This window comes from Nyctereutes procyonoides, unplaced genomic scaffold, assembly GCF_905146905.1.
Source record: "Nyctereutes procyonoides isolate TBG_1078 unplaced genomic scaffold, NYPRO_anot_genome, whole genome shotgun sequence".
NCBI lineage: Eukaryota > Metazoa > Chordata > Mammalia > Carnivora > Canidae > Nyctereutes > Nyctereutes procyonoides.
In genome coordinates, this window is record NW_026575135.1 from 70773714 (window position 1) to 70788050 (window position 14337).

General features: G+C 42.9%; 1 protein-coding gene and 1 long non-coding RNA gene across 9 annotated transcripts in view; one reads left to right on the plus strand and one right to left on the minus strand.

The window, feature by feature from the left end:
- Positions 1 to 9944, plus strand: part of ZFP2 (ZFP2 zinc finger protein) — a 28491-nt gene extending 18547 nt beyond the window's left edge. For all 8 annotated transcript variants that reach the window (XM_055301760.1, XM_055301765.1, XM_055301767.1 and 5 more), the window contains one exon: positions 8377 to 9944. In XM_055301760.1, coding sequence (XP_055157735.1) covers positions 8454 to 9845 — 1392 coding nt within the window. In that variant the 5' untranslated portion in view covers positions 8377 to 8453 and the 3' untranslated portion in view covers positions 9846 to 9944. The remainder of the gene's footprint in view (positions 1 to 8376) is intronic.
- LOC129494752 (uncharacterized) overlaps positions 1 to 14210 on the minus strand; it is a 65621-nt gene extending 51411 nt beyond the window's left edge. Inside the window, exon 1 of the long non-coding RNA XR_008661398.1 lies at positions 14130 to 14210. This is a non-coding gene — a long non-coding RNA (uncharacterized LOC129494752). The remainder of the gene's footprint in view (positions 1 to 14129) is intronic.
- Between the last annotated feature and the right edge of the window lie 127 nt (positions 14211 to 14337).

Sequence of the window (14337 nt, forward strand, 5' to 3'; positions counted from 1 at the left end):
TGCGCCTTTTGATGGGGTCATTAAGCCCGTTCACGTTCAGAGTTACTATTGACAGATATGAGTTTAGTGTCATCATGATATCTATTCAGTCCTTGTTTTTGTGGATTGTTCCACTGAACTTCTTCTTAAAGGGGAATTTTAAGAGTCCCCCTTAAAATTTCTTGCAGAGCTGGTTTGGAGGTCACATATTCTTTCAGTTCCTGCCTGTCTTGGAAGCTCTTTATCTCTCCTTCCATTCTGAATGAGAGCCTTGCTGGATAAAGTATTCTTGGTTGCATGTTTTTCTCATTTAGGACCCTGAATATATCCTGCCAGCCCTTTCTGGCCTGCCAGGTCTCTGTGGAGAGGTCTGCTGTTACCCTAATACTCCTCTCCATAAAAGTCAGGGATTTATTGTCTCTTTTGAAGCTTAACTATTAAATGTTCAGGTGTTGAACGGTTTTTATTGATTTTAGGGGGGATCTCTCTATTTCCTGGGTCTGAATGCCTGTTTCCCTTCCCAGATTAGGAAAGTTTTCAGCTGTGCTTTGTTCAAATACATATTCTGGACCTCTGTCCCTTTCGGCTCCCTCAGGAACCCCAATTAAACATAGGTTTTTCTTCCTCAGGCTGTCATTTATTTCCCTTAATCTGTCCTCATGGTCTTTTAATTGTCTCTTTTTTCCTCAGTTTTCCTCTTTGCCATCAACTTGTCTTCTATGTCACTCACTCATTCTTCCACCTCATTAACCCTCGTCGTTAGGACTTCTCGTTTGGATTGCATCTCATTCAATTGATTTTTAATTTCTTCCTGATTAGATCTAAATTCTGCAGTCATGAAGTCTCTTGAGTCCTTTATGCTTTTTTCTAGAGCCACCAGTAGCTTTATAATTGTGCTTCTGAATTGGCTTTCTGACATTGAATTGTAATCCAGAGTTTGTAACTCTGTGGGAGAGAGGACTGTTTCTGATTCTTCCTTTTGAGGTGAGGTTTTCCTTCTAGTCATTTTGCTCAGTGCAGAGTGGCCAAAAACAAGTTGTGTTGGAAAAGGAGAAAAAGAGAGGAGATAAAGAAGGAAAGAAAAGAGAAAAAGAAAAAAGGAAGAAAAAAAAGAGAAGAAAAAGAGAAAGAAAAAGGGAAAAAAAGGGTGGGGAAAGCAAACAAATCAAAAAGAAAAAAAAAAACAAAAACAAAAAAACACGGGGGGTATCTTCTGATTCTGTATAGTTTAAGCCCCTTGACTTCCCCTGGAACTTGTCCATCTAGCTGGTCTTCTGGGGGAGGGGCCTGTTGTGCTGATTTTCAAGTATTAGAACTTGGTGGAGCCGCTTTGCCCCCCTGCCTGGTGCAGGGCTCAGCGGGGGTTGTTTACCCTGTGAAGCCCCAGGAGGAACAACCACAGTGGCGGTGGCCGGCTCTGGAGCCCTGGATTCAGCTCCCGCAGGAACTACGGAGCTCTCAGCCTGCAGAGGTCTGGATGCTCCGGGGGCAGGGCTGCTGATCTGCTCAGCTCGGGGCAGGAGCTTCCTTGCTGTCCTGGGCTTCCTGGACTCTCCCTGTCCCGGGGCAGGTTGGATCCTGGGCTGTGCCCGGGGCAGGTCGGATCCTGGGCTGTGTCCCCGCGCCCTGTGTTCCCGGGCCTCTGCTGTTGGATTCGCGCTCCTAGCCGGGCAGCCCCCTCCGCTGAGCTGCCATCTGAGCCCCTCCAAGCTGCTCCCGAGGCCGCGCAGCCCCCTCCACATGGAGCCTCTTCCTCTGCTGGAGCTGCCTCTAAGCTGCCCCCGGGCCGCGCAGCCCCCTCTCTGCGGAGCCACCGCTGGAGCCCCTCCGACCTGCTCCTGGGTCAAGCCTGTGGGAGCTGCAGCCCTTTAGGGAGCTTGGTGCACTCCCCCCTGGGGGCGCAGGTGCTCTGTTAGTGTCCCAGGCAGCCTGAGGGGATCCCCGTCCTCCTGGGGTCCTGCTCTAACTCCCTGCGAGCCCCTTTCTGCCAGGGAAGATTGGTGAAGCTCCTGCTTCTCCGGGACGGGGCTCTCCTGTCCTGGGGACACTCGCCCCGGCCTTAGCCCGGCTCCTCGCAGGGCCCCTCCCCCTGGATGCCTTTTGTTTCTTTATTTCTTTTTTCCCCATCTTCATACCTTGATAGAAGCGTGAACTCTTCTCACTGTAGCATTCCAGCTGTTCTCTCTAAATCTCAGGCCGAATTCGTAGATTTTCAGGATGATTTGAAGGTTATCTAGGTAATTTGGTGGGGACAGGTGACTCGGGTACCCTACTCTTCTGCCATCTTGCCCCTCCTCCTGTCTCTTATTTATTATTTTTAAAGATTTTATTTATTTATTCATAAGACAGAGAGAGAGGCAGAGACCTAGGCAGAGGGAGAAGCAGACTACCTGAGGGAAGCCTGATGCAGGACTGGATCCCAGGATCCCAACCTAAGCCAAAGGCAGACACTCAAACACTGAACCACCCAGGCGTCCCCCAATTTTTCTTTTAGAGGTTTCTTTCTTCCTTTTCTTTTCTTTTCTTTTTTTTTAGAGAGGGAGTGTGTGAGCTGGGGGGGGGGTGGTTAAAGGAAGGAGCAAAGGGGACAAAGAGAGAGAGAGGCAGCCTCCATGCTCAGCATGGAGCCCACCATAGGGCTCGATCTTAGGACCCTGAGATCATGACCTGAGCCAAGTGACAAGTCAGATGCTCAGTCAACTGAGCCACTCAGGCACCCTGGATGATTGTTTTCTTTTTCTGTATTAAGGTTTTCTTGTGTACAGTTCTTGAATGCTTCATTAGATTTTGCCTCTATTTTATAAAGGCTGAGTAAAATTTATTACCAAAGATTATCCTATAATATAAGAGTTAGGGATTCTCTAACATTTTAAACTCTCCAGGAAGCTACCCTTCACTACCCCTAAATGTAGAAACCTATTATTTGTGTTTTATATATGACTTTGTATCATTCTCAGACATGTCCTGGGTGACAACCTGTGTGTATATGTGTGATAATGTATATGTACACATACACACAGAATTTATATTCTATTACAGAGTCTCTATTTACCTTCCTGCTAACCTCAGTCTCCCTCGTTTAGTACAGACACATGTCTTTGCCTCCATTAGTAGGAAAGACCATAATAAATGGAGAAGTATCCATAGATTATTGATCCTTTCAAAGGGCAGAGCCACACCTGCCTCAGGACCTCAGCACTGGTGGTTTCTTCTGTGTGGGATGCTCTCCCCTCAAGAAGGGGTTGCCTTCTTAGCCCCTAATGTCTTGGCTTCAATATCACCATTTCATTGTGGCCTTTCCTGAAGACTCTATGTAAAATTACTATATTTTACTCTATGTAAAACTATTGCCCTCACCTGTCATCTTCCCTATTTCCATCTTAATTTCTTAGTATTTTACTTATTATGTTGATTGCCCTTCTTCTCACGGAAATGTAAGTTCCCTAAAGACAGAAATGTGTTTTGTTCATTGTTAGCACCCTAATCCGCACCTGGCTCAGTAGACATTTCTTGAAGAGATATTTCATGTTCAGAGGATCAATCTGGCTGCTATTCCAGAGAATGCACTGTACAGTAGCAAGAGTATTAAGTAGGAAGCCCACTCAGGTGAATATTAAAATAGTCTGGTGGAGTAGAAGGAGTAGTTCATCTACTACACAGGGTATTGAAGAAAGACAAAAAGAAATAAATTGACTTGCCCTAGGAAGAGCAGGACCTGCTGCCTAACTACTGTACCCACCCCAATTCTCTGCAGGCTCCTCACCTCTACTATGACCCATGTCAGCCATAAAGCCTGAAGGATCTGTGTTCTCCCAGACCCCTTGGTCTCCCAGCCCCTTGGGGGCTCTTATTCATGTCCTGATGAGCACCAAAATTATACAGACCCCATAATGAGACATTCTAAGACAATAAGAGAGCATGGGCTTACCACTCAAAAAGTCCTGTTTAGGAAAAAAGGAAGAGAGGGCTGTAATCGTTTGACATAAAATAATAATAGTAATGATAACAGCTAACAATCAATAAACTTTATCTTGGCTCAGCATATTGCTGTGTACATAACAGGTCCTGCTTTAATAACATAGCGAAATAGCAAGCATCAGAAAATCTCATCCAGTTCTGGAAGAGCCAGTTACTGATCCTTAGTGCTCCAGTCCCAAACCCTCAATACTTCACTAATTCTGAGAGCAGCTACCATGACACTTTTATGTTGTCCAGGGAGACAGTCTGATCTGGGAAAAATAAAATTTCCTCCCCTCTAAGTTGTCAAATGTATTGGTCACACTTGGGGAAAAATATTAAATAGTAAGCATCCTTTCCTTGATTCTGTTGTTGGTGTGGATTCTAGTGTTTTACATGGCTTATAATTTTGTTTTTGAATCAGGATCCAAGTATCCCATTATTTAGATATTATCAAATACTTTTGAAGCATCCATCAGGTTGGTCATATGTCCCTTTTCCCATTCCCTGTTAACATATTAATAGATTCCTAATACTAAGCATTCTGGACCTCCTGGATAAATCTTTTGTTCAAACTAAGTAAATAGTATTTCAGGGATAGTGTAGGAGTGCTTAATTACTAAATCTCTCATATTTAAGAATGTGTCTTGGTTTTCTCTACATATGTATAGAGTACTGGCTATGTGCAATTCTTGAGTCATATTAGTCTTTTCTCAGTCCCTTGCAGATATGGCTTCACTGTCTTTGGCGTCCCATGTTTCTGGAACAATAAATTCAGTCTGTTTTTTTAAAAAAAATTGTAAATTCATTTTTCTTTTTTTGCAGCAAATCTCCAGACTTAACTTTTAAATTAGATCTCCAAATTCCACAAAGATAATACTGAGTCTTACAATTAAGTATTCTGCAGTACACTGTGATGTTTCAACTTAAAATTATTAATATTTTCCAAAATAGCAAATATTTTTTCAAAATAGCAAATATTTTGTTCTCATTTTAGAAAGGTTATAATACAGAATATATAAAATACATGAACTATTTAGCAAAAATCTACATATTCCTCTAAGCTCTTAATATAGTATTAACCAATTTTTGTTCTAGTATCAATACTGTGCAATAGGTGCCATTTAACAGATGAGGAATCAGAAGCACAAACAGGTTAAGTAACCTGCCGCTAAGTGGAGCCAGGTAGGCTAGCTGTAAAGTTGTCTTAACCATTTTGCCATACTACTTCTCTTTACAGTTCATGATAATAAAGATGAATGAAAATAAGGAAAGCAAACACTCAGGCACTAGAACCCAGATTTAAAATAGAACATTGCTAGTATCTTAGAAATGCTTTGTGTGAGCATCTTCATTCACATCCTCTTACCTCTACCCAAGACATAACCACTCTTCTCACATTTGTGATCATTCCCTTTCCCTGCTTTTCTTTATAGTATTGCCATCCATAAAGGAATCATTTAGTTTTAAAACATTTAGTGTTAGCCTGTTTTTAGACTTTATCTAAATGAACTCTTAATATATATTTTTTGTGTGACTTTCCTTATTTATTCATTCTGATTATTCTGTGTAGCTTTAGTTGGTTAAATGTGCTCTGTCGGTTCAGGCTGCTATAACAGAACACCCAAACTTAGTGGCATAGACATAAGACATCGATTTCTCATAGTTCCTAGAGGCTGGAAGTCTGAGATCAGGGTGGGAGGGGTGCATCACGGTTGGTTCCTGGTGAGGGCCCTCCTCCTGGTTCATAGACTACTGCCTTCACACTGCATCCTCACATGATAGCAGAGAGAGGAAGCATTCTCTGTTGTGTGTGTCACTTATAAGGGCTTTACCTTCATGACTTAATGACTTCCAGCTTAACAATAACCCACAGCCCGCAGACCAACTACTTAATGACTTCCAAAGGCCTTCCCCTTCCTAAAGTTATCTTATTGGAGATTAGGCTTCAACATATGAATTTTGAGGAGACAGAAACATGACATCCTTAACATGCATTGTTTTCAATTATTCTATTGAAAAAGAATAGAAATCTATTATTTCTTTCTATTCCATTAAATATTTCACAATTTATCCATTATCCATTCTGTTGTTGGCATTTGGGTTGTTTATCCATTCTGTTGGTGTTATCCATTCTGTTGGTGGCATTTGGGTTGTTTCCAGTTTTTTGCTCTTATGTACAATGTTACCTTAAAAATTATGAATTGTGTGCCTTTGCAAAGCAGATTCCTTAAGAGCATGCACCAACTAGTGGGTTTGCTAAATCATAGTCTGTGTGCCTGTTATATATTACTAGGTCATGTTAAACCGTTTCAAACACCTGAACCAAATTACATTCCCACCAGTGGTATGTCAAAATTCCCATTATAGCACAGCTTTCTCTTTTTTTAAAGATTTTATTATTTATTCATGAGAGACACACAGAGAGAGAGAGAGGCAGAGACACAAAGAGAGATGTAGGCTTCCTACAGGGAACCTGATGTGGGACTCAGTCCTGGACCCAGGGATCACGCCCTGAGCCAAAGTCAGACGCTCAACCACTGAGCCACTCAGGCATCCCTAGAGCACTGCTTTCTACATTGGGGAAGCTATCTGCACTTTTCAATTTTGTTACTCAGGTGGAAGTGGTAACAGAATCTAACTGGAGCTTTAATTTGCCCTCCCCTGCTTACTGTTGAGATTGGTTATCTTTGCTTGTTTACTCACCATTAAGGTGTCCTTTTTAAAGTGCCTATTTAAGTCTTTTGCCCATTTTCTGGTGGACTTAGTGTTCCACAGACATTGTTTTCCAGATTATGGAAAACAGATTCTAGTCCTGTATTGTGTGGGCCATGTATTGCAAAGATCTCCTCCCAATTACACTGTTTTTGTTTATTTCCTTTTTGATGCCTTTTTTTCTTTTTTTTTTCTTTTCTTTTTGATGCCTTTTGATTGAAAGCATTTCATTATTTTCCCAGTGTTTATTTTCATGTGGTTTTTTTTATGTTTTTCCTCATTCTCATTTTTACTATTTTAAAAATTTATTTCTTGAACCTCTACATAGTTTCCAAATTTGATATTTTCTGTGTGTTATCTTTGAATAGGGGAAGTTCTTGTATTAGTCTAATAGCGTGAATGGACCCTTTGGCCTTTATGTTGTTTATTGGGTACAGTTTTAGTTGGACAGTTGGATATGATAGAGTGATGGGGCAGGAGGCAGTTTCCAGTTCATTTGTTGAGTGTTGATACTAACATTTGTTGAATAGGTCCTTTCTGCAGTTACCTGGTGGTGTGTGTGTTTTAGAAGTGGAGATTGCGAGGCTTGCCACTTCTTCTCTTTCTTTATATAAGTAGGCCAGGTTGCAAGGAGGTCCAGTTAATGCATACCTCATGCTTCGTAGTAAAGTCTCCTGCCCACAGGCCTTTGGTTTGTTGGTTCAGTGTTGATCTTGGCTCTGGTAATTTTGATCAAGCTGACAGCTGATTTTCAGATTTTAGTTTTCTGTCCTCTGCCTCCCATTGTTGCCAAGCCATTTTGTCTAGGATAAGAAGTGGATCTGAGAAAATAAAATCTGAGTGGCCAGAGTCCTTCAGCCCTATTTCAAGCAGCTCAACAGATCCTACTTTGCCTTTCCCTGCCACCAGTTCACCAGTGCCACCATCTAATGAATGGATATTTTGGATAGGGTAGGGCCTTGTAGGACTCTCTTACCTGAAAAGAATGAGAAACTTATAATCTGTTGGAAGTTGTTGGTGGGGGAGGGGGGAACTTTAGATTGTGTCATCCTCCCTTAAGTTTCAAGTAGGTTGTGGTTTCTTATGTTCCAAACAAGCATATTCCCTAAGGGTAGTTTATGTGTATTATCCTACTTAATCCTCATCAGATTATTTTTATCATATTTTATATGTGAAAACTCAAGCCCAGAGAAACAATTAGTTGAGAGGGTAAGTTAACAGCCAGGGTTTAAACCCAAGCATATCTGATTCCAGAGCCAACGTCTTTCACAGTGTCACACTGTGATGTTGTACAATGATTCAGTGTCAGAATTAGCGGCAGCACTGCAGGGGGAAAGGAACTGCTGATGGGAATACCAGGTACAATGTGGCAGGGCTTTCTGATCTGCCTCCCCTGATCCCAGCTTGTCTGTAGATTTTCTCTTTATTGCATCTTCATTATTCAGCCTTGTCAAGTGGTCAGTGATTTCAGTGTCCATTCCTCTTGTATACATAGGCTTACTCTTTTCTTTGCTTAACACCTCCTCTAGCTCTCCTGTTATTTATGGACGAGTTCATTGTTCTTTCCCTCCCTTCTGTTTTTCTTCCTAATTATAGGGACATTTTTGAAAGCTCTCACACGTGTCCTATAGTCAGTTTGTTTCTTTCTCTCATTCCCACCTTATGTAGTTTTCTGTCTCCCAGCACAGAAACCAATGTATGTTTGAATTTCTTATTTTTTTTCAGACTAGGACACAAGACTTGAAACCAAAGAATCAACTACAAAGCTCAGCATTACTGAAGATTTATCCTATGGGGTAATAATGGAAAGGGAAGGTCTCTGGCCTTCTTTAGGGGAAGCCTGGGAACCTGATAATTGGTTAGATGGGCAACAGAAAAATCAGGACAGACATCTGCACCAAGTGGCCATTACTCATAAGGAAACCCTTCCTGAGAGGAGGACATGTGGAGATCATGAATTTGACAGGTGTTCTAGTCAGGGGTCAGTCCTAGATATACAACAAAGTACTCCTGTGGGACAAAGGTTCCATAATCAGAATTCACATGAAGAGGACACTAAACAGAATTCTGAATTAATTAAAACTCAAAGTATGTTTGTAGGAAAGAAAATCTATGAATGTAATGAATGCGGGAAAACCTTCAGCCAGAGCTCATCTCTTCTTAAGCACCAGAGGATTCATACTGGGGAGAAACCCTTTAAGTGTAATGTATGTGGGAAGCACTTCATTGAACGCTCCTCCCTTACTGTACATCAAAGAATTCATACTGGAGAGAAACCTTACAAATGTAATGAATGTGGGAAAACCTTCAGCCAGAGCATGAACCTTACTGTTCATCAAAGAACTCACACTGGAGAGAAACCCTATCAGTGTAAAGAGTGTGGAAAAGCTTTCCGTAAGAATTCATCCCTTATTCAACATGAAAGGATTCATACTGGAGAGAAACCATACAAATGTAACGAATGTGGGAAAGCTTTTACCCAAAGCATGAATCTTACAGTGCATCAGAGAACTCACACAGGAGAAAAACCCTATGAATGCAACGAATGTGGGAAAGCCTTCAGTCAGAGCATGCACCTTATTGTACATCAGAGAAGTCATACTGGAGAAAAACCCTATGAGTGCAGTGAATGTGGAAAAGCCTTTAGTAAGAGCTCTACCCTTACTCTACATCAACGAAATCATACTGGAGAAAAACCCTACAAATGTAACAAATGTGGGAAATCCTTTAGCCAAAGTACATACCTTATAGAACACCAGAGACTTCACTCTGGAGTAAAACCTTTTGAATGTAATCAGTGTGGAAAGGCTTTCAGTAAGAATTCATCTCTTACTCAACATCGGAGAATTCATACTGGAGAGAAACCTTATGAATGTATGGTATGTGGGAAACATTTCACTGGGAGATCTTCCCTTACTGTACATCAGGTTATTCATACTGGAGAGAAACCTTATGAATGCAATGAATGTGGAAAGGCCTTTAGCCAGAGTGCATACCTTATTGAACATCAAAGAATTCATACTGGTGAGAAACCCTATGAATGTGATCAGTGTGGAAAAGCCTTCATTAAAAATTCATCCCTCATAGTGCATCAGAGAACTCATACAGGAGAGAAGCCCTATCAATGTAACGAATGTGGAAAAGCCTTCAGTAGGAGTACAAACCTTACACGACATCAGAGGACTCATACATGAGTTAAGTTTTCATTGGACCCTTCACCAGGATTAACTCTTCAGTAATAATCATATAAGTCATGTAACACAGAAACCTAATAAATGTAATAATTTTAGGAATCTTCTGGTTGAAGTATAAATTACTATATCAGATAATACCACTGCAAAGAAACCATATAGAGAAATCTTAATTCAGAATGCAAAACACTCCTTTACACCAGAAGGTTTAAATAACCTAATGTTCTAAAGGATGAGGATTTGTGCTGAAGATAAGTTCTATTGTGTCATAACATATCAGAGACTTCACACTGGAGAGAAAATGTGAGAGTGCTAACTGGACAGCCCAAAGACCTGGTAATGTAGTCCAGACCTGACACTTGGACAAGTCACCTACTCTCACCACATCACAATGTCCTTATTTGGTAAATGAGGGATTTTGAATTTAAAAGGTCTCCAGGATCCCTCTTAGTTCTAAAGCACTATAATCCTATAAATATAACCAATATTGGGAAATCCTCGATCTTTTACCATGTATATATGTTATCTAGATGTCCCTATTCCACAATCTGGTTTCTCTGGATGTTTTTTTTTTTTTTAAATTTATTTATGATAGTCACAGAGAGAGAGAGAGAGAGGCAGAGACATAGGCAGAGGGAGAAGCAGGCTCCATGCACCGGGAGCCCGATGTGGGATTCGATCCCGGGTCTCCAGGATCGCGCCCTGGGCCAAAGGCAGGCGCCAAACCGCTGCGCCACCCAGGGATCCCTCTCTGGATGTTTTGAGTAAAAATTCTCTACCTCTTCCAAATCCTAGTATTAGCCCTCCATGTCCTTCCCCCTCCCCCTGCACTGTTATTTTCTCTCCTAAGACATTAGGCTGGTTGCTACCCAAGTGATGAAATAATTGTACAGATCTTAAAGCAACAGCATGCTGCTTTAAGTTCTCAATTAACAGTCATTAAACTGTTAAATAAGCTAATTATTTAGAAAACAGTCTCTAAGTACATAGGATTCAAATACACATCTTTGTACCATACTCTGTATCAAAGTGGCAAGGAGAAAAGACTAAACACTAATAGACATGAAGATGTGACATATTAACAAAATCTTTGCAACTCAAGACAATGATAGGTTTTAAAGATCTCTAGTGATGACAGTGTCAAGGTAATTTCATTTATTTCATACTCTTAATAAAGTGCTAAATATGTGATAGACATGATCAGAAAATCAAAATAGGTAAGACATATTCTTTGCTTTTCAAGGGCTATGCTAAGACACTGGCCATGAAGTGGGAAAGAAAGAATTCAAGCAATAATGAGGCACAGAATCTAGATAATGTGGTAATTGATTAAATGTGGGAACCTAATTTGGTTGGATGGAATACTATAATGAAGAACACATAAAGCTGACCAATTCTGGGGGCATTTTAATGAGTCTATGGATATCCAAGTGAAGATTCCTGATAGACACTGGCAGGACATCACTGAACGAGTGTATGTGGAGAAAGTGTAACTAGTAGGAGCTGAGAGGAAACAGCAACCTAAAGGAAAATGAGCAATGGAAGGAAAAATTAGAAAATGGTGGCACAAAAGTAAAAGAATTTCATGTAAGATAAGAATAGTTAATATTTTCAAATGCCGTGGAGGGTTACAATAAGATAATACAAAATGGCCTCTGGTTCTGGTTACTGATGACCTCTGTTAAGTATTAATGGGTTGAAGAGTGAGGTAAAGGTTGAAAAATAGATTCAGTAGCTTGCCTGGGAAAGGAGACACTGAGAAAGATAACTAGAGGGAGACTGGCATTGAGAGTAGGTATATCAGAGGAGCTTCACAGCTACAAATACTGGAAAGCCCAGTTAACACAAGCAAACAGGGATTCCCCCTCCCACCCCCCCACCCCCCCACAAACACATAACAAATCTAGAGTTGGGTGGCATTGTTTAGACAAAATTAATTCTATATCTTTAGTTTCATGGCTTTTCCATCATGGTCATGTGATGGGTGCTCTGCTTCAGGTAAAGTATCTGCACTCAGGGCAGGAAGGAAGGGGATGGGAAGCACCAGAGACATCTGTGCCTTTTATCAGAAAATTTTTCCCAGAAACCCCTCAGCAGACTTCTGCTTACATCTTACTGACCATAGCTATGTTGTGTGGAGGCCAGTAACAAAAGAGGCTGAGAAAATACTCTTCCAGCCTCTAAAGTGGAAGTAGGCAAAAAAAAAAAAAAAAAGTAGGTTTGAGAAGGGTTTTGATCTGGCCAACAGTCTGTGGAGAGTGAGTTTACCACTGAAATGAAGAGGTGTGGGAGAATGGAAGTTGCAGGATGGAGGGAACCGGCAGCTCAAAGTGGGAAAACATGATTGGAGCAGAGGTAGAAGCTATAGGAATGTCTTTCAAACTTTTTCAAAGAAAGGAAACTTTTCACTGGGAGAGGTGGGAATCAAGAAGTACAGCAGATGTTTGTGGGTGGCAATTGAAGAGGCTCCCTATGACATGGGGTCATAATAGGCAGGCCAGTCTCTTTGGGCTCTGTGATCTCTAAATTCTAACTCTTGGAGTAGGAACAAAGGCAGAGGGGGGAATGAAACACTGAATTAACTGTATCCTCAGAAACCTAGATCTTTATTTAATATTTGTCCCTTACACCTAGTTTCCTCTTTTCCCTTCACATATTTTTCTCTGGAAGATGCAGAGAGAAGAGATGGATACAAAGTAGATAAAAATGATAAAAAGCAGCAAAATAAAGGGTCAGAAGGAAGGCAAGGGACAAATGAGAGAGGAAGGATAAAATACCTAGAAGCCTAGGACGGGTGCAATAGCTCAAAACTTGGCTGAATATTAACCTTTAGAGGAAGCAGATGGAGAAATAGGTCAGATAGAGGTTGCACTACTTTGTCAGGAGTTTTGGAAGCTGTGGCACTTGTACGTCATTTCCCAATCATTCTGGGCAATAAGTGAGGACAGTCTGTGCACCTCTCTGTCACTAGGGCTAGGACTGTCTTGCTTCCGCTTCCTAGACATGATGATCTCCATCTAGGTGCTTCATTTTTTTCTTGTTAGCAGTGTAAACCACACAGCTCCAGATTACAGTGGATACCCACATTAAAGTGCTTACAGAAGTGCCCAACACATATTGCTAAATAAGTATATTATTATCATCCTCATAGATCTGAAAACAAAATAACATTCACACTCCTTAGCATGGCACCCAGAAAATCATCTTCCAATCATTAGTCTCTCAAAACAAATGCCTTGTTAAAAAGGTTATTATTGACTGTGGGAGGTTGTCCCTCCCCAGGACTGTTGTTAACAGCCTCCTACCTGGTTTTCCCCTGGCCCCACCACAGCGCCTTCTCCCCCCAGGCCCATGAGCGAGTCTGCCAAAGTGCGCTCAGCCACATCACTCTTGCACACAGACTCCTTCAGTGGTTTCCCATCACACTCGGACCAAGTCCAAAGGTCTTGGTATGGCCTTCAAGGCCTCCTGCCCAACTCTCCCTTGTTCACTGTGCCCTCTCCAGTCCCCCTAGCCTTGCAAAGCCTCAGGCTCACCAAGCGCACTTTGGTCTCTGGACATTGCTACCCCCCCCCCCGCCCCGCGGTTCTTCCCCAGGTATTCTTTGCAGGGTTTTATCCCGGGCTGCAGTCAAATCTCTGCTCACATGTTACCTCCTCAAAGAGAATTTCCCATAATACCGCTTCAAATCACTCCGTCTCATCTCACACCCACCGTCACAGGTTGGCTGATAACTACCCTCTGTGCTTTACTGACCCTCTAGAATCCGCCGTGTGTTACGGGCAGGTGTCACTGCTCTTGGTGTCACAGAAGTCGCTGACACCGCTTCCTAAAAGGTGGCCAACAGTTCCCCGACTGACCAACCTCAAGGTCACTTTTTTTTTTTAATTCACTACCGACAGTCAAGACCTCTCTTCTTCCCGAGCTCCGCGGAAACGTGTACTCAAAGGCAACTTCGCATCCCCAACGGGATTTTTCCAGCTGTCACCCCATCCCTCCCCCCCGCCGCAGGAATGGTATCACCCGGCGTCCGGCGCCGCCCCCCCCCCTCCCCTCCTCGGGCTCCGGGCTCTTCCCCGCTCCCTCTCCTCCCCGACCTCCGACCTCCGGGTCGCTCGACCTCCGCCGCGCTTCTCCCAGGGCTCTGCGGGCGCCACCCCGGCCCCTGCCACACCCCGTGCCCCTGCCCGGCACCCTCACCCCCCGCCCCGGGCCACACTGCAAAAAGGGTCCGCGCCCGCGCCGTCCTCCTTCAGCAAGTCGCCTTTGCGGCTTCTCACCTCTTACCCCGTCTCCTGGGAGCGCCCCAGATCCGCTCCCCACGGCGACCGTCCGGCTTCATCCCGCCTTCAACTTCCAGCGGGTCTCGCCTTCCCGGGCACTACCACAGGGCTGAAGCGGACTCCGATCGGACGAGAACAGAAGCGAAGCCGCACGTGCCGTTCGGCGCACGGAGGACAGCTGCTCTACGGGGGAGGCGCGACGACCTGCGCGG